General features: G+C 38.2%; 1 protein-coding gene across 2 annotated transcripts in view; it reads right to left on the minus strand.

Moving 5' to 3' along the window:
• The window catches only part of RAB3C (RAB3C, member RAS oncogene family), a 119,681-nt gene that overhangs the window by 16,080 nt on the left and 78,160 nt on the right, over positions 1 to 25,441 (minus strand). For both annotated transcript variants that reach the window (XM_058824138.1, XM_058824139.1), the window contains one exon: positions 3,591 to 3,715. In XM_058824138.1, the coding sequence (XP_058680121.1) occupies positions 3,591 to 3,715 (125 nt within the window). The remainder of the gene's footprint in view (positions 1 to 3,590; positions 3,716 to 25,441) is intronic.

Here is a 25,441-nt window from a genome sequence, read left to right on the forward strand (position 1 = left end):
TCCAACTCTTGTTTTACTAAAATGCTTTAAAGCATGTAAATGCTGACTATATTTCTATTCACTCCATAGCCAATCCATGTACTGCTCAGAGCAAATATTCCTGAAGACAGAAAATATCATAAGAATTACATTCCATACCCTTTTTTGCTAGTGATTAGTGAATATCTTCTTTAAATGCGTTTGCTGTCATTACCAAATCAATAATAACCTTGTATTAATTATTTCTCTCTATTGGCTAGTTTGTCACATTTCTACACATTCTTGGAATAATACCTATATGAGGAAAAGTTATGTGACTTTATTTCCTCTCATCTATTTTCATTTCATTCTAACCTTAACCTGTTAATGATGCTATTGTGTTAAACAACCATGAACTGATTTCTGAAAAAAAACACTTTAAAAAAGTACTGAATGGGATGATAAGGAATGACTAATGTATGTCTTTGTGTCTTTATGCCTGGAACAATTAAATATTCTGGGAATTACCTTATGGAGAAAAAGGGAAAATGACAGAGGTCTCTGAAACCCACAGAGGTACAGAGCAGGTAATAGCAAACAATTGTATACTCTTTGTAAGAATATAACAGTGAAGAAAAATAAAATGAAACTATCAGGGGGCCAGTTCAAAGGAGCAGTAGATAACAGATAAACTGTGCATATTTAAAGGATATTGTGGGTGGTATGACTCTATATGGCTTCAAAGACATCATTGTACAAAACACAGGAAAAAATTACAAAAGGCCTATTGAATATAAATGTATTGCATTTGGTTCATGACAACCACAAATATAATTTTCTATGGTCAGAGAAAGTATCACTGCATGCTTGCCAGTTCACATCTTTTACAAAATACCTACAACACTGCTTGTAGCTATGATCCATAGTGGTACTGCCAGTGTCATGTTATTAACAATAAATTTTAAAAATATCCTCAAAGCAAATATGACAGATTCTGTCCTCATAAAGATTCTGTAATTTTTCTTCAAGGTCAGATTTGGGTTCCTAACTATTCCTTCATTCTTTTGTGAACTTTGAGTAGTGCCATGAAAAAGGTATGCAGATGTACCACAGGGCAGTTGTCTCATTCAGCAGACCTCTTCCAACAGTAATGAGATTTATTGTTGGTTCATTTAAACTCCTTGTTTGGGTTACACTTGAGAAAAAAGCCAGTACAGTGATTTAAAGAAATGAATGATTACACCTTGTTATTGAACTTTAAGGCCACACTTTTCAGAGACGTCAGGAGCCAAAAGGAGTCTCCAGTTTCCAATAACACTGTTCTCAACAGAACACCATGTTCCCCAGAGGGTTAAACTCCCAGTGCTCTTTTTGACCTTCTGAATAGTCACCCCAGAAGGGGCATGTGTTCATTTTCTTAGGGACTTCAAATAAACAAGGGCTGAAAATAAAACCACACTTGAGAACAGAAGGTGTCACAGCCTAGTTTTTGTACAGCACTCATGAATCTTACTGGCTAGCGTCTGTGATCAACACTGTGTTCAAAGGGCTCTCAGTTTTAAAATGTCTGCCTGGACAGAAAAATCTATATGGTTATCTTTGAAACTTGTCTGTAAGAGATGTTATCAATTTGCTGCCAGAGAAACAAAAGACAGTCCCATGTGTGTAACACAACGGGTGCCCTCCAAACCAGCCAGCAAGTCCAGGGCACTTACTGAAGTTAAGGAAAAGTCTTCTGCTGCTCCTGACATCACCTCACCCACTCTCGGGGCAGATTTAAGAAATTATTGTAGCTGTACAGGAAACATGTAAACATTTGTGTGTGCAGTCTGACTACAGTAAATGACTGGATCAGAGACACAAGTTATCTAATACAATTAATCTACCCTTGAGATAGCCACAGGATATATATCTGAGAAAAGAAAACCCCTGAGTAGATAAATATGGAAATAGAGGATAATCTTCTTCCATAAAGATTGAATTTTAAATCCCAGGAGTTAGAATTTGCTTTAAAGCCTGAAACACGAGTTTTGTTATCTATCTCATTACCCTTTTTTCTTCTTTTCAAGCATTGGCTATTACATCTGAGGATTCCTGACTGTAAAACATGCAAAGTTCCTTCTTGTCTTGATAAATTTATGACTTTGGGGATGCCTTGTCAATTCATTGCATTATTTTTCTTTTTTTCGAAGGAATATGGTTCAAGGCATAGAAATTCAGATTTTTTTGTGACTTTAAAAAAATTTCAAACTCTATAGTGAAAATTAATGGTTGTTGCTAAATGTTTCAGCACCTTGTCAAAATTCATGATAAAAGTATACAGTTAGATTTTTGGGATCTCTTTGTCCAATGAATATATATTCCTATCTCCTAGTGCAATGAGTAAACATTAGAAATGGGAAGAACATATATAGAAAAATATATATAAAAATATGACAGGTATTCCTGCAAAGATAAATATCCTCTGTTAATGGCTTGGTTGCACTCAGTTTGAGAACTCAATTCTTTACAAATATTGGTAAGTTTTCTGGATACAACCTTCTGTTAAATATTTCCTGCCATCTTTCAAAGACGAACTTACAGTAATTGTTAACATATTCATTCAAGAAGTTCTTTTACACATATGCAGCACTTATTAAGACAGATTCAATAGGAAGGTATGTTACTCTGATAAAATTGTTTACCAGGAAAAGTAATTGTACAAGTGGAAAACAATATTTTTTTAAAAATAAGATCATTGACCTATGAACATACATGACTTAAGAACCACCAGCATGAGATTAGATCCCTGATTAAAACATCCTTTCATCTACCTACCTATATAGGAATAGTGACAAGGAGATCTTGGTTACACATATTTTGACCAGACTGAGCTTTTACTACACAGAGTTTTAAAAACAATAACAAATCCATGCCCATAATTTATGATTCCCTGTACATAAATTGACCTCTAACAATTCCAGAGTTTGATTTACACACCTGCTGAGCTTACTCTCCAGAGATCAGGAAATTTGAAGGAAAGAAGAGCCTAGGTATTAGTATTACAATGATGCTCTGGAGATTTGCCACTAAAGTTTGACCAGTGTCACTCCAAAAACATTTCGTGGTATGAAAGGATAACACTGTTGTGTAGAAACAGAAACAACAAAGGTGCTCACACCTTGGCAATTTTCTGTGTGTACAGAATTTGCTTCCCAGAAGGAGACCTTATGAAACAAGTTCATATCTACAGTTCTGTGAATGTACAGTAGATCAGTGGATGAAGTGTTAGCAGTGGGACAGCAGCATATTTCTGTTCTGGATTATCGGTATTGCTAATCATAACCCAAATCTACTCAAGTTGCAAAAAGGTCTAGTAAGCTTTTTCTGCAATATCTCCTTTCCTCTCTTTTTTTTTTTTTTTTTTTTTTGAGGGGACAGGAAAAAAACACCCTTGCTTGGGGTTTTCTGAGTTACTTATCTTCTTGCTCCATGTCAAAAAGGCTGTAGAAATAAAAGGGAAGGAGTGTGTGACTATTCCTTTACAATGACTGTGTCATGAATATGTATTTGCAAGTTCTGTAAGCTATAAATTGAATTAATTTTTGCATTCTCACAAAAAATCACAAAGCTTTTGTTGTGTCATTTCTTACCAAGTTGCTCTGCTAAATGTTTTCCCCTCTCAGTGAAGACTACCCGTTCATCCTCCATGTCACATTTGTTGCCAACCAAAATAACCTGGGCATTATCCCAAGAGTACGTTTTGATTTGGGTTGACCTTAAAAGAGAAAGGGAGAGAAAGGAGTCAAAGCAAAGCAAATTCCCCTTAATTTCAGGAAGAGTTGCAAAAAGACAAAAGAGACAATACTGATTTTGACAACCAGGGTAACATGACTCTGTTTAATTACAGATTTCAAATAAGCTAAGGATTATCTGTCAGGTTTTACTGTTACAGAGATAGTATCAATACAGGGTTTACTTTTGCTTGCTGAAAATAATATTTTCTCCTGCCCTCAACATTCTTCCTTTACTTTTAGAAAGATTATGTTTTTCCCATTTTCACATTTTAATACAAACCTTACAATCTAAAAATAGAGCTCTGAAAGAAAATCAACAATGTATTAATTTCTTATCTTTTACTTTTGAGATCAGGATGTAGATTTAGCAGGAAAACTTCAAAAATTTCTGAGCTAGTCTGTCTTCCTCTCCATCACATTTCTCTGCAAGTCTTTTATCTACCAGAAGGTCAGCAACACTTCCATTGTGCATTAAGCCATGGGCAGGGGCTGAGTTTGAACTCTGACTTACCTTCTGTTTAAATTGTACAACCCTTAGCCACGACTGCAGCTGAATGGAAGTGTCTGAGGCCTTAAAACACCATAGGGACCATGAGTGCTGGTGGTGAAACAGCTTACAGTGGTTTCTTTGAGCAGGAGCAATAATGGGTGACTTGGAACTATACTCGTGGTGCCTGTCAGTTTCTGCCTGCCACCATTCTGCTGGTACCCAGGTATGCTCTGTAGAAGGAAAGCTCCTGGCTCAGCCAAGAGTGATGCTGCTGGTTACCACTTTCTGACTGGGAGCAGTATGTGCCCTTGATGGTGACACAGGATGCAGGAAACTTCCTCCAAGCACTTAGGCTTTGTCTTGAACTTGTGACTAAGTCTGGCTCTAGGCTTGAAGGTTTTGGTGGGATCAATGATCAATGGAGAGAGAAAAAGACAGAGAGTATACCTCTTTCTGCCAGCCTGTCCCACACCATTTCCTCCCTCCCTCCCTCCCTCCTTGGACAATACAGGGTGCTTAGGAAAAAACAGAATAGCAACTAACTTCTATAACTATATGGTTATGAGAGGACACCCTGGAAAGGGATCCTGTGGCACATGATGGACTTTTTTTCTCAACGTCTCTTTGACAAAAGATGAAATAGCTTCAAAAATCTGTCACCTAAATATTTTGGAAGCTGGTCTGCATCGGTACGTTTACTAGTGACCCCGTCTCATAACACAGCCATCATGTCTACTTATTGAGACCCCGGTCTGCAAAGTCTTACATTAATAAAAAAGATCATGATCTTTTCTAATCTAGTCTGACAACTGATTCTAGTGAAGGACACAAAATGGATCACATCTCCCCATTTGGCTTTGCTTATTGCAAAACCAGAGGGATGGCCATGGGCAAAAGCTGCTAGAGCTATCACTGTGACCCTGGGTCTAATGCCATTGCCTACAGGTTCCCTGCATGAGTGAAAAAAACACTCTAGGCAATGTCTGATGGGTTTGCAGTGACAGGCAGAGAAATTTAAAGAGAAGAACCACTGCTTTTAGGAATGTTTTACTTTATCACAACAACCGAAAAGAAGTTGAGGCAAGTCTCAGACTTTTTGTTCTACAGATTGTTCCCTTGGGCCTGACCTGATCTTTTCTTCTATCCTTTCTTCACTGTGCTATTTTAAATGTTTTAATAGTAATTTGAGTAGGTGTAGGGTACTGTGACCAAAAAGAAGTCAAACTTCCCCATACACTTATATTTTACTAAAGATACCATTTCTCAGGAAAAAAGGAAAACATGCATTCATTTTGGCAGAAATGTCCTTTTGGAATCATGCTGAGTGGTTAAGCAAAGTAGAATTATTATTGTGATTTTTAACCTGAACTACATTTGTCACCACAGCAACTTTGCAAATACTAGTACGTCAAATGTCAGAGTATGTTAGTCCATTAAGGACTCTAAAAGAGCTTAGCTCTGAACAATTATTAGTTGGGAGCCAATTTATTCCCTTTATGTCAGCAGGAAATCAAATACATTATGAAAGCAAAATATAGAGTAAAGATATTAAGCTTTACTTATTAAGGAATTACTTACATAATCTGTAAAGCTGAAATAGAATAAACTGATGAAGAAATACAGCCTGAAGAAATATCATCACACAACTGTAAAGAGCATTCATTCAGCCATGTTTTGCAGACTTTGCCTCCAGAGCTTTACATTAGTTTCTTTCATTAAGAATGTAAGGTCCCTTCATTTTACTGCAGCCAGATTATTTGTTCTACAACTACAAATCTGTACATTTAAATTCTTCTCATTACTTAAGCAACTTATTTTATTAATAGACATTTTTTTAATCTGTCTTGCTTTTGTCTCATCTTCTAGTTATTTTTTTTAAGTAACAAGAAGAGATCTTGTCCCTGCAAACAAATCCGAAGGCTTATATTTTGCAAACGACTCAGTAGAGCAGAAATATAACTGACTGAAAATTAGTCAAATGCATTCACACCCAACACCACATCAGCAGATGCTTGATTCAAAGGATATAATAGGCTTATCACTGTTCTGTTTTCTTTTATACATATAGTTCCACTATTGGCCTCTGTAGGTTTTGATTCCCACAACTCTCCACCAAAGCCAACACATAGGTCACTTGAAAACAAAAAGAGATTTTGCTGTTCCTTGCATACAAGGAACAAATGACCAAGGCTTCTGATTAGTCCAAAACACAAACTGTTGTCCTTGTAAAGAACTTCAGCTTGAGGAAGATTGAAGACATGAAAAGGCAAAGACGGTGTTTGCAGTAAGCTGAAAAGGACATTTCTTGTTCACTTTCATGACCTGGTGTATGTCAATAGTAATTTACCCTGTATATGTTTCCCTTTCTAGTTTTATAGTAGGCAGGCAATCTGCATCATGCTTGAATTTTTATAATGTATAGACTCCAGAGGGGCAGATTAATGGAGGAGTGCAATGATCCATTGCTTTCCATGATCAACACCATGCTTGTGCTCACTGTACTGCAATTCTACCAGTCCCTTGTCAAAACAGAGCTGAATGCAAACAAAAAACTAATGCTTTTGGCTTATCTTAAAACAGAGAGATCTTCAAATAACTTCCCAGGCAGCAAAGGCAAGGGGCCTGTGTGTGCTGTTGTCAGCTTGCAAGGAATGCTGTGCAGTGTGACAGAGTCGGCTTCAGGAACATGCAGCCCCAGCTGGCTGAGGCAGCTGAGATGCTGAAAACAAGATAGATAGCACAGAGCAGTATGGGGGAGCTGCTCTGATGTCACTGCTGTGGAAACCAGACTGTTCACATTGGATTAGGTGATAAAAGCTTATCTATGCATCCAAAAGAAGCACAGAGAGATTGTGGCAGGATAGAGAGCCCAAATAATTTCCTGGTCCTGGGTGCCCTCAGGCCTATTGCAGGAAACTTCAGATTATCCAAAGCCTATGTACACTATCCTGGTGGAGCAGGAGTGTGATTACCAAATTAAGACTCAGAAAAATACTGGGACACCACATCCAGGTCCCTTTCAGGGTTGTTCCAAGTAAATCCCAGCATGAAACCCATCACTGCAAATCAATACTGGAGGCTTATGTCCAGGTGCCAGAAATTAAGGATATTGGGATCCAGGGGCAGCTACTGGGCAGATTGAGGTTATGAGCCCAGCTGATGGAGGGAGCCACAGTGTGTATACCTGCACAGATACACATTCTCATGAATGGACCTTGATGCTGCACTGTTTTGGAGGGGAGGAGTGTGAGGATGATGATGCTCTTGGTGTTTGTGGGAGCACTCTGGGGGGTCCTAGGTGGTTTTGTCTGCAATGTATTTGTACGTGGTCATGTATATATGCATATAAATGTGCTGTATGTTTGTGAGTTATGTGCGCATGGCCTGCTGGGAATAGATCTTCAACCTCACTACTCAATATATTTCAGGTTGCACCCACTGACGATATATCTTGAGTTTACTCTGAATATCTCTTCAGATCATGCCTTTTTACTAACTCACCAATGTCCAGGGCAAATATTCATATAACCTGTGATGTCTTCACCCACAGACCATGTGGAAAGCAAGCAAATATATTCAGTAAAGACATGTCCATGGAGTAAATATACCAGGAATATGAACTTTCAGATAGCCTCAATCTATTCACCATATTTTGGACCAAGTCCTCCAAGGATGCTTGCCTACCATAGAGAGGCCGATTTTACAGACTTTTAGATTAATTATGTAGTAATTCACATGCACAAACAGCAAGACAAACACCCTAACCAAAATGCTCCAGAGGGGGCTATGTATAATGTTTATTCCAGCAATTTCAGGAAACATGTTGTACTTCTGATGTTTTGATTTATGAAATGAATACTCAATGAACTGGGGTGCATCATCTTGCCAGGAAAAAGAAATAAGAAAACACCAAACCTATGCAAAAAACTTCTAGCAAACCAAAACCATATTAAAAATCCTCTATGAAACTTTTTTTTTTTTTTTAAGTTACTGTTGAGTGCACTGATTAGTCCTTAAAATAATTCTCCTGTCTTTTTCTACAGCATGGTCACTGCAAAGTCCTTTAGCTGAATTATTAGAGGTCACAGCATAGTGGTGGGATCTCAGATGGAGCCCAGGTTATCTCTTCTTTCTCAGTTTATTTCTTTGGTAAGAGACAGTATCAGAGAAGCAACTATGAGTTTGGAGGTGTTTCTAAAAGTCTTCAGCGTCCCCAGGTGAACTTCCTGCCTTTATTTTCTAAAGAGTGTGCCAAGTGTCCATGCGTCTCTGAGCAGGAAGGGTTGCTCTCCAGCTTCGTCAGGAGACATTGTTTTCCTTCTGTAATTGAAGCAAGGAAGGATCTCTTTCCCTCTTCCCCCAGTCTCCTTCCTGTGAAATGGGAAGACACACCACTGCCCTCTCAAACCCCTAATGCAGACAGGGATGGTAAGGGGAAGCTCTGTCATTGACATCTTTTCAGATGATGGAGTTATGCCACGAATCCTTTCCCACTCTCCTTGTCTGTGAAGACACTGACACACTTCCCATTCAAGCCAGCTTTTCCACAGAGTGAGTCTGAGGTCTCTTTCATACAGCCAAGTGTTTTTACACTTCAGTGTACACCATATGCTTCATTCTTTTTCCCATGCCCTCTATGTCACCTACACTCTTATTGTTCCCAGCAATACTGATAGGTTATGTGCCTAAAGGATGCCCCAGCATCTTGGAGTTTACATATCCCTCTCTCTTTCAAGCTTATCTTTTGGATATGATGAAAATGAGGCATATGTAAGATTATTCTCTATGGCACATTAAAGGACTGCAATGCTCAGTCCTGATGGCCATTTGGAATCTGGCTCTGTACCAGCTGCTCTGCACTGGGTGCTTAGACCTTGCTGCAGGCTGGGCAGGGAGAGAGGTGGCCTCGGGCTTTTCATCTGTTCTCCAGTAAACAATCTAGTATTAGTGGGAGACAAGTAACTCAAAATAGATAAACCACCAACCAAAACCCCAACTCAGCTCTCTAACTGGAATTCTGAAGAGAGTACTAAGCAATCTTAGCAAAAAACAAGGCAAATGTCCTGGTGTACTTGAAGACTAGACTTTTGTGGCCACAGTTATTGACATAGCAGGAATATACTAGAATTACTTAGTAATAATTTCAGTAATAATAAAAAAAATATGCTAACATTTGTGAGATTTTAATTGAACTGACACAGAAATAGAACTATCTTTAGGAAACTGCTCAGGATCTTTACTCCTCTACTGACAAGGAAAATCTGGATATTTGCAACTTTTGAAATTTTTCTACTTGTGTCATCTTTCTGGTGTGTTCTACCTGCAGGCCATAAAACTTTCAGGATTGTGGCTAATACAAATAGTTTTATTTCTTCCATTTATGAACCCCTTAATAATTATTGAAGCCATTATTCAAAAATATGGGAAGCAATGGATAAATGAAATAATTATAAAAATAAAGAGCTGATGTAGATGAACATGTGACCAGAATGAAGAAATAGCACCTCAATCATTCTCAAGGAGGGTTTAGAACCTAGTGGACGTTGTAGCACCTTCACTTCTCTCCAGAATTAATGATATATTGAATTTGTGATGTTTATTTTCAGTGGTGCCACTGACACCCACTGACTGTAAATGCTTATTAACATATGAGAGAGAATAGGCAAAAACATCCCAGCAGCCCAGAAAATGTATGGAGAAGTGCAATGAAAAGGGGACAAAAATGAGAAAAATAAACTTGCTCCACCCTTAATATCACAACACAGCAAGAGGAAAAGGATCTGGTTAGAAGTGGATGTGCTAAGGGTATGTTTAGTGTGGATAACTTGGTAAGCAGGGCAGTTCAAGCTGCAGATTGTACTCTGGGCAGCAGGAGCTCAAGGAAAAGTAAACCTGAGCTACTCATTGCACAACAAAAGGCCCAGGAACCTGTGGTGTCAGCCAGGTGACTGGATATTTAAACACAGCAGGAACTGATGACCCCAGATTTTGAGAGCTTAGACTCTGAGGGTGTAAAAGCCCAGTGCATCTTTATTAGGCATCCCTTCTCAAAGGCACCAGCTTGAGCTGTTAATTTGTTGCTGCACCATGATTAAATCATGGGATACATCAACCCCTCCATGATTGCAACGGAGCAGGATATATGAATATTGCTCAAGACTGACTGTATCTCATGTGTCAGTTGTTGTTTATACAATACTGTGTTTGCTGTCTGGATTGAAGGGCAAATGAAGAAAAATGCCTATTGATTGTGAAAAAAACCACCGATATTGAAGGAACCAGAACAATGCCAATTATTCACCACTTCTTCTGACAGGCTTTATCTTCCTTGTGCAGAGCCAAAGAGTGCGCACCATGCAAAGAAAGGCTACATATTTAACCTTTCCTTGGAGGAAGATAGACTGATGATGCGGAAGCTGCATGACAGGTGTGACACTAACAAATTTCTGGTTCATTATCAGCCAGAAAGCTAGTCAAAATGCACATTATTCAGAGCACCACAGGTTTTTGTTGCTCTGGTAAGAATTGGATCTACTTTAATGAAAAAACCTTTCACTACAAGTTTCTGAGGCCATACCTTCATTTTAGAAAACCTGGAGTTACATTTCAGTTTTGACAGGCTCTAAAGATATTCAAAATTAATCCAGTTCTTTTGGACATAAAACTGGGTTGATCTCTAATATGTGCATTTTTATAACCTCATGCAAGGAAATATGAAATTTTACAAAAAGTTTAGTTATTTACAAACAAATAAAAGAAGATGGAAAGCAGGGATAACATTTAAGATGTAAGAGCTGATGTTCTTTGTGTGTTCATGACATTTATTATTATTTTTTCTTGTTGATATACCATTACCATAGTTGTAATGAGGAAGTATATGCTTACCCAGTGATGTCCACTCTGAGTCCGCATTTAGGAGAATGCAATAACAACTGACATAGCATTAATAATGACACAATTCTGTGTGGTAATTAGGATGAGAGGTAAGGCATTATAGATGTTCATCAATCAGAATTGTCTTCCTAGTCAACCATCTCTAGCTATTCCTACTCTGCCTATGGAAGCGTCTTCCCATCCAGAGTTCTCTGCTGAGAACTCTGAGTTACATATGAGTTACATTTTACCTTTCATGTAATATACAAATATTTTTTAGAAGAGTCCATGTATCAGCTTTGGTGCCTTTTCTGTACAGTGTTGTTTCAAATAAGAATACCAAGTGTCTGTTATTGTCTGAAAATTCTTTTCTGACATTAAAATTCAAATCCATTGGATAATGGTCTATGAGGTCAAATTATTATATTGTTGGCAAAAGACATCAAGTTTAAACTTTAATTTTTACATAATTTACATAAAATATAACTATTCCATACTTTAGTTGGAGTTATAATGAGGGGCCAGAAGCCTACAGGGCATGCTCAATTTGTGTTAATCAGATTGTAGATGTCCTCAGCTTTTGCATCTTTGGCACAATCTTTGCAAACTGCTTTCTTGACAGCTGTCAAATACACCTTGAAACTTCTTTCCAGTACCAGTGTAGCAAGAGCCCAGTATGAAATTATTGCATTACTAAAAATAAAAACTGACTGTTCTCTAAGTTAGTACTGTGCTCTCTATCCCTCCTCCCCAGTACCTCCTGTGCTTGAGTTCTGATGGCCCTCTCTTTAGAGAAAAAGCTCTCCAGGTGAGGTGTTTTTCTGTACCTACACAGCCAGCACACCTCAGCCCTAAGCAGAGTAACCACATACAGTACACCTGGCATTGCACACATGGCAGACTCTTTTGTCACAGAGAAAGATAACAGAGAATTTGTGGAGGAGTTCATGACCTAATCCAAGGCAAGGTGGGCTTTGGCTGAAGGTATCCTGAATTCATAAAAGAGAGTAAATTCCTTGTCAGTCAATCCCATTTCTTCCTTTTCTGGTATGTAGTATATACTGGTTTCCCCGGCTTTTTGCTTAGAAAATTAGAATGGATATTTTAAAAAAACAGTGAATAATAGATAAAAATAGTGTGTTAGACACTAAGGGCAAAGAGATCTTCCAAGCAACTTCCTTGTATTTTTTGTAAAGATAAAACAATATAAAGTACATCTCAATATTTAATTCTTATTCACAGGAGTACAAAATCCTCTCTTGCAACAAGGTTTACTTATGGGCAGGCCAACTAATATACCACATTTTTCACAGTAGGACACATGTTAATGAAGAGTTTTTATGTCATGTATAATGCCACAAGCTGTGTCATATTGTGGGAAGTGATTTAACAACTCGCCACACAGACAAAAGGCTGTACATTTTAATTTTCTCCCCACTGAGAAACCCACCATTAAATTATCATCCTTCAAAGCTGCTACCACACATGCACAGCGAAAACAATCCAAAAAAAAAAAAGGGTTTGAAAAGAGATGGAAAAAGTCTTTATAGGAAAATAATATTAATGGAAACAATAAAAGGCAAAATACAGACTGCACTTGCACATCCTTTGATTATCCCCTTGTTTTCATGTTCCAGATGCTTCCACATAAATGATTCTGTTTATCACCAATTTACATTGATTGCCCAGACTGTCACTGGAATTCCAAGTAATGACCCTAATCAATCCAGCTGATCCTAACTGGTATTTGAAAAACAGAGCTATAAAACAAGGGAGTTATGAAAAAAATTACTAAAACAACTACAGCATCTGCTTGAGTATATTGCACTTTTAAGTAAATGAGCAATTTGCTGTCACTTAAAAATTTTTTTGCTTGCTATTTTGTTTCCTTATATAGATATAAGAATATCTATATAAGGAAACAGATACAGACAGATACACGTGTCCTCATTTCCTCTTTTCTTTCTTACACTGATGGGCTTTTAATATATAAAAAAATATAGCTAAGCAAGCAATACTGATGCTGAACAAGTTCTTTTGGTCCTAGACTCTCATATCTAATACTTTCCTCTTCACCACACCTAGGACAGTTCCCTGAGCCAGGACTGCACTGCCTGCCAAAGAGGCTCTTGCACCTGGGATTACTGACTAGCATCTCATCTCCAGCCCCAAAGAGCACCTACCCAACAGTGGCATTTTGGAAGTAGTGAAGATCTTAAAGGCATGGTCAAGTTCTTTTGTTTTGTACCAATATTGAGAGTTTTACAGCCATCTGGATCACTCAGGATTATTTATTTTTTCATCTTTTCTTTTAAATAGCAAATTCAGATTTATATGTACAATATATATATGGCAAATATCTGCCAACAGGACATCCCTATTTTAAGGAACTTCTGATTAATCAACTCTCAAGAACTCTGAGTTAACCCTGACATTTTACTGTCAAATCTCATTATGAAATGCATTGCACATTTGTTGCTATTAATCGCTTTCTACCTATTTCATAAGGAATGACTTCCAAGTTTCTCTCACTTGTCAAATTCACTCCTTTGGACTTCATTTCCTCTATTGTTTTAGCATTCTTTTTTTTTCAAGTTTAAATGAACTGTGCTATTGCTGCTTTTATTTCCTGTAGTCCTGGATAATTTTGGGTTATATTTCTCATTTGGTATTTTGCATTAACTCTTTCAGTCTTATATGCACATAAATTGAGTCCTGAAATGCCTGTGTTTGAGTATTAGAGATGGAGTTGAAACAAATCATACCTAAATGTAATCACTGAAAAATCTTACCAGGTGATTGAGGCCACTTGTGGTACACTATCATGACCTATCCTTGTTAAGTATTCATGAAGCCTGCAAGTACCAGGACAATTATGTGAATTATTTTAGCTCTTCTTCGTAAGAGAGACAGCATTGTTTTATTAAAACATCAAAGAATGTTTCTTCTGTTACTTTTACACAAACTTGATATAAATCTTAATAGTATTTTGTCTTTAAGATTGGTTGTCCTGTTATTCTTTGGAAGCAGAGCAATGGAAACATCCAGAACTGTACTGAGGCATTAAATTTTGATTTTCCCACTGTGTTCTAGCAATCATACCTCTTTGGAAGCAATTTCCCTGTGTGGCTATACACTTGCAAACACAAGAGATTGAGGTCCGAAATTTTGAAATGTGGCCTAGTTTTCAGTTGAACATGTGAGCTTCTGACTTTTGTCACAGATACCTGGAACTAGATTGGCAAAATAGCAACTATCTTTATATCCTGGTTAACTAATGCTAACTGGTTAACTAGTTGAGTAGGAGTTATGCAATTGTACTGGGGGTTTTGGAGAGGTTGGTAGTTGTTTTTTTTCCTTTGAGCTCATGAGAGTAAATTTTCAATTTTAATTTTAATTTTGTCTGACCACATTTTGCTTTTGGGGTACTACTGAGCAAAATTCATTCTGTGAGAGCTGACAGTAGCCAAAGAGAAAAACCATTTCCCTGTCTACATCCTGCCTGGCACAGGGTGGCAGGATTGTCTTGCTGACTCACACTGCAAGCAAGTAAACTGCAGGTTTATTCCTGCTGACTCACAGAAGATGGAGGGAGGCATGAGACTTCAGATTTTATTTCTACAATTAAAAAGAAAGATTATATTTTAAAGGGGAAACAAAAGGATTGTGTATTCATTCAGAATGTCAGTAGTGCTGCTCATTATTCACAAATCAAAAGACTGGGTATATAGATTCATATGGGTACATATATATATATATATCTTTGCCTCTCAAGCCGTAGCTAGTATATATTTGGATTTTCTTCTCTGTCACAGTTCTGGAAAACAAAATATAGTGGTTTTCCCTGACCTCAAAAGCCTGAGTATTGCAGAAGTTAACAGCAACACATGCAGGCATAAATACAACATTCTAGTAAAACATAGAGATTGGATGTAAAACTTTTTAACAAAACTGAACACAGTGGCATTTCAACAAACTACAGCCCTCTCTCCTAGGGCTCATGTTGAACTTTCAAAAATTAAAGTTTATCTCGCTTTGCCTGTGAGGTCTTTAAAGCATACTGTTTGAACCATGTTCACTAACATATTACAAAGGTTACAACTTCCTTCTGGTAAAAACAAACAAACAAACAAAACAACAAAAAAACCCCAGAAACAAACAAAAAACCCCCCCAAAACAGTTTAATGTTGTTTTATTGAGAGTTTGCCGCTGACTTCAGTGGGTAAGTACCCCTCTCAGAGGACACAACCATGTTCATTAAACAGGTGTTTGGGTAGATAGTAATCTTTGTATGGAAAGATTATCAGGACAAGCATCAGAAAATCAAAAATTCATCAGTAGAATTGCTCTGTATCGTGGAGCAGAGTGAAGTAACATACTGAAAGATCAAAAGAATAAAACATTTCCTATGTATGGCCAGAAATTATTGTCTGCAATTTGAAACAAGTAATTGTGAATGAATGAGGTGGTCACCAGGTGTTTATAAGGTAGGGAGCAGAGGAAGAAGGAAAAATGCTGGGCTTGGCTTGTGGCAGACTCTGAGGTCAGCTGAGTACACCTCTGTGTACATGGCAGAACTGTGGAAGGGGTTTTGGAAGGCATCCTGCCATCCTGCCTCCTTTCATCACTTGATCCCTTTGCCCAAAACTGTGCCTTAATCACAGTGAGTATTTCTGGGGGAATAACCCTGTGTTTTCCTACACTGACCAGCAGAGCTAAGAAAGATTGAAAAGGAAGAGCATAAAATCTGAAAAGCCTGATGGTATTAACCACCAGGTACCCCAACAAGGAGTGCCTTTGGCTGATGTAATCTAGAAAAATTCCTGTATTTCAATGAAGCTAAAATCTGCATAGCAACATTTGAAAGTGAGGTCTTTGTTGTTCGCAGATGAATGGGAGGTTACAGCGAACCTGGCTTCATTTATACATGTCTTTGTATGTATACACAGCATCTGCTGGGATTAGAGTAAGAAACCATAGTGTATAAAACATTTACACCTCAGCTAGCCCTCACTGTCTTCATAGCAGGATGTGCTGATCTGAGCTCATTTAACCCTGTAAGCATGGAGGTCGCTGATCACAGACACTGACAGAAGTTGAAGCGGACAGTTCCTTCAGTTTGGCTCTGCCAAATTTTACTGCGGTGTGAGGGTAGATTTCAAGATTTAACTAAGGCTGCTAAGGTCACCTCCAGATTGTTCTCTATAACAAGGGCTTAGCTGATGGCTCTGCACACAGGCACAAGCTGCCCTTGGTGAGTAGGCTTTTGTACAATGGATTCAGGATTTACAGACTGGGGAATTGCCAGTGGGACACATCAAGGGGTGAAGAGATCAATGGTGCTCTTTTAACACCAAAAAACCCCCCAAAATCAAAAAAGAGAATAAATTTCAAGCAGGGTGTAAATTCTTATCAAGGCTTGTCTTCAAAGACACAAATGATGACTACCTCTCTCAGACAGACAGCCCATATAAAAGAATTGATGCAATCCAAGGCCAACCTGAAGCACACATGGGGGAGGTTTGGGAGGGGAAGCAGAGTGCAAGTGAACTACTCTCTTCTCTTGAGAGGCACAGAGCCCCTGGGGGACATGCAGAGTACATTCAGAGTAACAAAGCAAGTCTCATGGACCTAGTGCTCCTCATGGCAGCCCCCTGGCCTCTCTAGGTGAGCGCTGATAGCTTCAGTCCTCCACTTGAAAAAAGAGAAGATAATTTGAACAGCAAGGCTTAAATCTGTATCCTCCTTTCCCATTTGTCACCGTAGCACTGAATAGATCAATCATTCCATAAACAAATTTTAACTTTTTTTCCTGCATATCTGGAAGGGGAAGAACTTAGAATGGAAGAGAGGATGTGACTGAAGCAAATTATGGGTTATCTGAAAACCATTCAGTTAAAAAGGGCATGAAGAGATGCTAAGTAACAATCAAGTACCTTTTCTAACATTTGTGATAGATAATCTCTGAAGGCTCTGAAGCACCTCACTGCACTTAAACAATTTTGAATATAAAGGTAAATCGCATTAAAAAAAATAAAGACAACTGAAAGTGACACAAAAGATCCTATTGATTTTTTGAAAATTACAGGTTACATATTTATGTATCATGTGTGAGTGAGTAAGGCTGAGAGAAAAAATAGATAGCCTTAATCTTGGAACAAATATGCTCTATTTTTTCTTAATATAATATGATTGCTAAACAGGAAATATTTTTCCCCTCTCCTCAGTTACTCCTTGAAGGTTTTTCTAAAATTTTTGCATAGCATTAGAAAATCCTCATTGCACTCTAAACAATGGCTGCTTAAAGAGAAATGTGATGAATTAACAGTAATAAACAAAATGAAATATCTAAAGGTAGAAGACACTTAAAAATTATATAAATTCTTAATATAACCAGAACTCAGTTTGCTGATTCTCTTCCCACTTAGTTACACAGTGCAAAGATAAATATTTAAAAGCAAGATAAATTAAGAACATGCTCTCAGTCAGTGTGAAGGAAAAAAAAAAAAAAGAAAGGAAGCAACCTTGAATATAAACAACTCACCTGAAAAGAAGAGATATACAAGAAGGAGGTAGCTGCTACATTGTATACCAAAAAGGAGTTGGGCCTATAGCATATATATAAGCAACATGCACAAAGCCATCTTTGGCTGCTTGCAGAAGAGAGGCAGGGGTGCTGCAGGAAGATACCACAGAATCCTTATATGGAAAGAAGACAGTGTGGCACAGCATGCAAAGCAGGATGAATTAAATGTGCTGATTAAATGAACAGCTTGCTTCTTTTACTTCACTGAAGTTCAAAGCTTTCTAGCCAACCACTTTAAGGATAACTAGCAATCAAATAAATGACTTATGTTATAAAAGCCTCATGCAGAGAAACAATAGGTAATGTACAATTGATCCCTACAGGCCTCTATCCTTCACCTTTGTTCAGGGTTCTAAAAAGAATGTATAATACATTCTAATGTAGGTATAAAGGCTAAAAGGCGAAGAGAAGAGAGACTGTCCATTACAACAGCGTAAAAGGAAACTGAGGAAAATGCCCTCTATCTCGATTCTGAAAGATGCTGCAAAAAGCTTTTCTCCCAAATTATACCTCAGGTATGCTGCACACTCATTCCTTGTGTGTGGATCTTTAGCTAAAAGATTAATGGTAAAACAGTCAGTGTTGCTTGCCCTGTTAAATGTCAGTCTGCAAGCATCAGGAGGACATCTGGGCTCTAATTCCATATGTAACAGGGTCTCACTGCTTCCTACAAATTCATGGCAGGGAGTAAGGTGGCACAGGTAGTCCCTAGGCCTCATTGTGAGAAGCAGGAGGCCTAATACCTTTGATCAGAGAGGTCAAAGAAAAAGCAGACACATCGTAACTCTTCATTCTCAGAGCAGGACAAGAGGAAGAGAAGAATTTTGGTTTGTAATCTGAAGTATTACTATATAAATCACTGACAGACACTAACTGTAGTGTCTGAACAGGGGTTGGTTGCAATGTATACTGCACTGCTCTGACATTTTCAGAGAAAGGACACCTAGAGTTTAGAGTCATGCTATCCTGAGCTGTGAATTTGGGTGTTGAGTTCTGCTAAACTAGCTTGGTTCTTCAAGTGTCAGAATGTGGATTTATGAATCTATCTTTGGACTATCAATTAGAATAGATCAATTTAATCCTCCATTTAATCTTGCCCACAAGCCAGGAGAAGAACTGAAATCTTCTCATTTTCACAGCTTCCTGAAGGCCTTCAGCATAGCATGTGATATTTGGACATCTAACATGCACATATTTGACCTTGAAATAATCTTGATAGGATCTGGCTCAATCTTTAGGCCCAAAGAAAATATACGGAAGAAAGATTTTGTTCTTTGTCTGAAACCCCAGGTAACTGCTACTGGTTGGAGCATTTCTGTACAAACCACCTCACATTTCTTATGTGTAAAGTCACCACCAAACCTCACCTCTGATGTAAGCCAGAAGCATAGGCTGGCAACATGTTTCATTATTCTAATAGTAACATCTACACATTCTCCCAATCTATCTTTCATAAAAAAAGCATTACATTATCCTCCTTTAAATCTCTGATGATAAATAACCTGTGTAGTCATGTCCCTCTTCAGTGAATAGCCAATTGGCAGCTAGGACTGAATTTATTACACTAATTCTTACTGTTTCACTGGCATCCTGTGTTTTTTTTTCTGTATGCTTGTGCTCATGCTTCATTCAGACTCTTTTAGTCAGAATTTTTTTTGTTGTACTAATGTTAGTGATTAACATAATGGTATGTCACATTCTACACCAGACTTGAAAATAACAAAGAGAGCTGCAAACACTGAAGAAAAGGCCAAGGACTAAGCCAGACTGCAGGTTAGAGCAAAGCACATGGGAATACAATATAGTATTGGTTTGTAGCTGTTTTGTTCTTTGGGACAAATAGGAGCAAGAGAGGTAACCAGAGCCAGATATAGATGCAGGAGGAAGATGGGCAATTTCATGTACTGACGCACATGAAGAACTGCGGCTCCTGCTTGCTTCTGTTGTGTTCATGGAAACAGGACATTTCATGAGTACTTGTAAATGAAATAGCTATTACATTAACTATTTAATGGACATAGGGAACAAGTCTCTGCATCACAGAGAAACAGCCATGCTAAAGGCTGAATATAAACTATGTAGGATGCTTAAGCAGGCATGATAAAATACACATACACAGACCCCCACCCTTAGCATTCTGAAGTGTTGGTAGTAAAATAAAAGCAGAATGTAAACTCTTGATATTTATTGTACTTTCTTGATGTCTATTGTACTTTCTATGTCAGATTCTAGAGGGTTAAATAGAATAAGATTTCTTTTGTACAAAAACCATGATGGAAAATTTATATGCAGCTGACGTACTCTAAAGAAATTCATAAAGCTCAGTAATTGCTTTCCTATTAGTTATGAACCATTTGGTTCACACAGTTTCTTTGGACTGTTAAAATTTTGGAATTTTTAAAAGAAGTTCAAGGATTTGGACACTGAAACCTCATTCACCTAGCTATTTTTCTGCCAGAGGTTTAGTGAAAGAGACTAAACATAACAGATATTTTCTCAGATATTTTCACCCACAGCAATATATAAACTTAATGGAGGATGAACTACGGATCTGGGCTACGACCTGGTTGAGCTGCTGTGTTGTCCTGCTGAGCTGTGTATAGCAACAATATAAAAGAAGAGCAGCTAAAGATAGGTGATGCAGGGAAGATGTTCTCAGGAACATCTCAGGCTATTTCAGATGTTTGTGCAGTAAACCCAAGTAAATGACTAAAGTACAAGCCCTAAAATGCCATTATCAAATAAGAGATGGATGTTTTCTCTTTCAAAACAAAGAGAAAACATCTAATTTGGTGAAAAAAAAAGCAGCAATGTCTTCAATTTTACTGTGAAACAGTAAAAATAACATTGTGAAAAACAACATAAAATGAAAACATGTGGAAAATCTGTGATTAGATTGTCAGGATGAAAAATGACTGAGCTATTTCTGCATGAGTGAAGGAATCAAACTGAATGGACAGTCATGGTTACTAAAATTTTGTGTGTGTGTATATTTAAAAACATGCACACTAGAAGGTATAATCCACAGATTATTCTTCTACTAACTTTCTCTAATGAAGTCTAAATGTTCTACAATCACTCAGTAAAAACCTAAAGTGTCATTGCAAGGTGCCCAACAAAAAACAGTGTTCAATACAGTGCAATAGTTAAACAACCAAGCAAGATGCTAGCTGCATGCATAACATGATTGAAAGTACTAAAAAAATCCTCTTGTCCAAGGTCATTAGACAATTTCATGAGTTTGTCAGCAATGTTCTTTTGCGTGTTTTTGTTGTTTTATTTATTTTTTCATTTTTTTAAGAGAGTATCTCATGTATATTTGAGGCAGTTTCTTTACATAGAAAAAATGTTCTCAAAGCTGAGGCCACAACAGAAATTCAATTGGAGATATTAATTTATCTCACAGTTCCCAAATGTCATAAACCCAACCTATTCCCAAAAGAAATCCTTACTTAAAGAACTCCTTGAATTTCCTTGGAGGTCAAATTTTCTTATTTGGAGGTGGGGAAGTGTTTGTTTTGGCTATTTCTCTGTCTTCTGTCTTTAAATACATAGAGCAGGCTCCATCTTGCCTAAATTGAGATATTTACAGTGTAAAAGCCCAGTAGTTCCAATACATAAACTTTTTTTTGCAGAAGCTTGCTCAGAACAGTCCATCTGGCACAGAAAAGTATAAATAAAATCAGCCTTGAGATACAAACAAGACTTGAGAAAAAGCACACTGTATGACATGGAAATTGGAATTTTTGTGTCCTGTGAACTGATAATGTCCTACCTACCTATAACAAATGATTATTACATTTGCATTTAATTTTGGTTAAAAGAAAGGAATTTATTGGTTTCACTGAGAGACGCCTGCCTTATTCTGAAAACTGTTTAGCTATTTTTCAAGTTTTCAAAATGTAAAAAAAAAAAAAATCATTCCGTTGCTTTACAGTGGAATTAATAGCTGAGTAGTGGAATTAATAGCCTGGTACTTGGATGAAAGACTGCTCTGGGGTTTCAGGTGTCTTAGCTGCAAGTCAGAATTATGTCCAGTTTGGGGCATATGAGCACAAGCCAAAAGTCTTAATTAAGCTAGCTTGTTGTAACTAATGGATGTAAATAACAACAAAAAAAAAGAAATAAAATGTAGCAGATTGAAGCCAAAAAACAATGATTTTATCCAAGAAAAGCATATAAGACTTAAAAATTTGTAGGCCTAATAAAAAGAGTATTTAAATTTTTTTCCAGACTTCAGTATTTTACATGGCATGAACACTTTTATTCATTCTCAACATGTAGTTTTCTCATTAAATCTGATACCAATTGCCACACAAAAAGTGGAAATGTCTACATGGGTACATAATTAAGTAAATCAAGTTTTTCTGACAAATATAAATGATAGATATGTTTTCAACCCCCCATAGCCAAGTAGTTCTTATAAAAACCCAAACCACTGAAGGTACAAGTTTGCAAATAACTGTAGAGTAATAGAAAAGGACGCTTAATAGTCCTTGAATCCACCCAAAATAGAAACATGATGTTCTCTGAAGATGTTAGGAAGGAGAGCTTGAACAGCTCATGAGGTTAGTCAGCGCCTTCTTCAGCCATTTCTCATAAGTAATTATGGGGTCAGGGAAACACAGCAAAATATATCCTGCAGGGACTTGTTCAATGCCAGAACACTTTTAGGGTGCTTTACAGCACAAAACAAATATATACTGGGAGAAGGTCGTTCTGATCTAGTTGTTGTGTAAACAGACAAAGAATGTTCTGGGTTTTTTCTGTTCAACAACCTTTCCCTATAAAAATATTTGTAACAATATTGTGCATTTTAAACATACCAGTTTGTATCCCACCTTACTGTGTCTTGACTTCAAGCAGCAAGCCTATTCAAGGCAATCCAAAGTCTCTCTGTTTTTTTTAATACACGGAGTGACTCAATAAAACTAACACCTTTGCATATGTCTCTCTTCTTATGTCTTTAGATCATCACAAATACAATACCACTTGCACCATCCCCTGTGTATGCTGGCAATTTTGGTATTTGACTTTTGTATAAAAATGAAGGATTTGGTTTTTCAGTTTGGATAACACAAATTATTCTAATAATTATGCAAGGAATCATGGTATCATAGAATGGTTTGGATTGCAAGGGGCCTTAAAAATCTTCTAGTTCCAACTTGTGGACCGTGCACTTGATCCCACTGTCTGTGTCATTGATAAAGACATTAAAGGGTCCTGGCCCCAACACAGCCCTGAGGGATACCACCCGTCACTAGCTGCCCCCCAGATACAGAGACATTGACTGCAACTCCCTGGCTCTGTCCAACCAGCCAATTCCTTATCCGTGAATTAAGTCACTCTTCAGAGCCACATCTCTCCAGTTTGGAGATCAGGATGTTGTGACTGATCTTTATGACTGTGTCAAAGGACTTAGGGAAGGCTAGGCAGATGACATCTGTCAGTCTTCAAGTGAAATGAAAAAATGGTCTTCATTTCACATGCTGACCATTGCAGTCACTCCAGCATAAAAGGCCCCAAATTTGTCAAGCACAATTTTCTCTTAGTGAAGTGGTGTTGGCTTTCTCAGATCTCTGCATTGTTCCGTATGCTCCTTAACATTGCTTCCATGAAGATCTGCTTTATGATCTTCCCAGGGACAGAGTTGAGGCTCATTGCTCTGTAGTTCCCTGGATTTTCCATTCTTCATTTTTAATAATTTTTCCCCCTTTTCTGGTCCCTAGGGAAATCCCTTGAGTCCTGTAACTTTTCAAGTATGATGGAGAGTGGCTTGGCAACAACATCAACTAGACAATCAAAGTTGCCTCAAAACTGTGGGATATAAGGCCTGTGTCCCTGTGGTCAGGCAGTTTTATCAACTGGAACCAAAGGTGTCTCACTTAGAGTGAGAGAGATTCACTGCCCCAGTTCAGGGACTTAGAGTCCTGGGAAGCCTGACTGCCAGTGAATACTGAGATGAAGAACCCACTGACTCAGCCTTCGCCATAACTGTAATCAGTTCTTTTCTTGTTTATCAGAGGGAGTACAGTCTCTTTGTCCTTTCTCTTCTACCCTATGTAGTCATAAAGTCCCTTCTTTTTCTTGTCACATTCTTTGCAAAGTTGTGTTCCAGCTGCAGCTCAGCTTTCCTTGTCCCCTCCATACACATCTGAACCATATCCCTGTACTCCACCCTGGTCGCCTGTCCCTGCTTCCTCTGGCTGTGCGTTTCTTTCCTATTCCTCAGTCTGAGAAGCAGGTTCTTGCTCAGCCATGAGCTGTTTCCTGCTTTCCCTACTTGATTTACGGAACAGCCAAATGCATAAATAAAGGGGTTATCTGTAGGAGAAGTAAGATATTTTGAAATTAACAGTTTGATATAACATATGTAGACTTTTTCCAAAATAATTTGCTTCGGGTATTTCTGTTTAGGTTATAACATTGCTACCCAGAGAAATTTTTGAAGGAAAAACTGATAGTAGGATGATGAGAGATATAGCAGCAATGTCAATTCTCTCATAACTGGTATGTAAAATTCTTCCAGCATCTTGGTTAAATTGTCTTTGTTAAATCATGAAGTTTTGCAGACTTAAAGAGTATTGCTCAGAAAAGTGATCAATACACACTAGTCCAGGCATTGTTGTCCTGCACAACCCATCATATATAATTGTTTTATAATATCCCTTGGCAAGAGCCTTCGAAATCAGTCATTTCAAAGGTTTAACATTGTGCTAAGAATTTATGTACAACGTAGGACCATTTTTTCATCTCAGTCAAAATCCATTTTTATCAATACATTTAACTCATTCATATTTCTCTGTGAAGACACTTGCTAATAAAATATATGTCTCTCTAAATTGGATGGATTTGAGGAGCAGACTGCTAGATGGATAACAAATCGGTTGGATGTTTTCATCCAGAGGGTTGTGGTCAATGATGCAGAGTCCCAATGGACGTCAGTGACAAGTGGTGCCCTCAGGAGTCTGTACTGGGACCTGAGTTATTTAATATCTTCATCAGTGACATAAGACAAAGGAATCGAGTGCACCCTCAGCAAATTTGCAGATGACTCCAAGCTGGGTGGTGCTGTTGACACACCCGAAGGACAGGATGTCATCCAGAGGGACCTGGACAAGCTGGATATGTGGGACTATGTGTTTTAACAAGACCAAGCACAAAGCACTGCACCTGGAACTGGGGCAAGCCCCACTGTCAACACAGGCTGGGGTTGGACAGACCCAGAGCAGCCCTGCCCAGAAGGGCTTGGGGGTGTGGTGGCTGAGAGGCTGCACAGGCCCAGCCATGGCACTGCCAGCCCAGAGAGCCACACGTGTCCTGGGCTGCACCCAGAGCAGGGTGGGCAGCAGGGCAGGGAGGGGATTCTGCCCCTCTGCTCTGCTGAGATCCCACCGGGAGCACTGCATCCAATTCTGGGGTCCTCAGCACAGAAATTACATGGAAATGCTGGAGCAAATCCAGGGGAGGCCACCAAATTGATGTAGAGGGCTGGATCACCTCTCCTATGAGGAAGGACTGAGAGAGCCGAGTTTGTACAGCCTGGAAAAGAGGCAGCTTCAGGATGTCCTAACTCTGGCCTTCCAACACCTGAAAGGAGTTTACAAGGAAGATGGACAGGGACTTTTTACAAGAGCAGGTAATGACAGGACACAGGGGAATGTCTTCAAACTGAAAGAAAGAGGGTTTAGATAAGATATTAGGAAGAAATTCTTTACAGTAAGGGTGGTGAGGCACCCAGAGAAGTTGTGGATGTTC

This window comes from Ammospiza caudacuta, chromosome Z (assembly GCF_027887145.1).
Source record: "Ammospiza caudacuta isolate bAmmCau1 chromosome Z, bAmmCau1.pri, whole genome shotgun sequence".
Lineage (NCBI taxonomy): Eukaryota > Metazoa > Chordata > Aves > Passeriformes > Passerellidae > Ammospiza > Ammospiza caudacuta.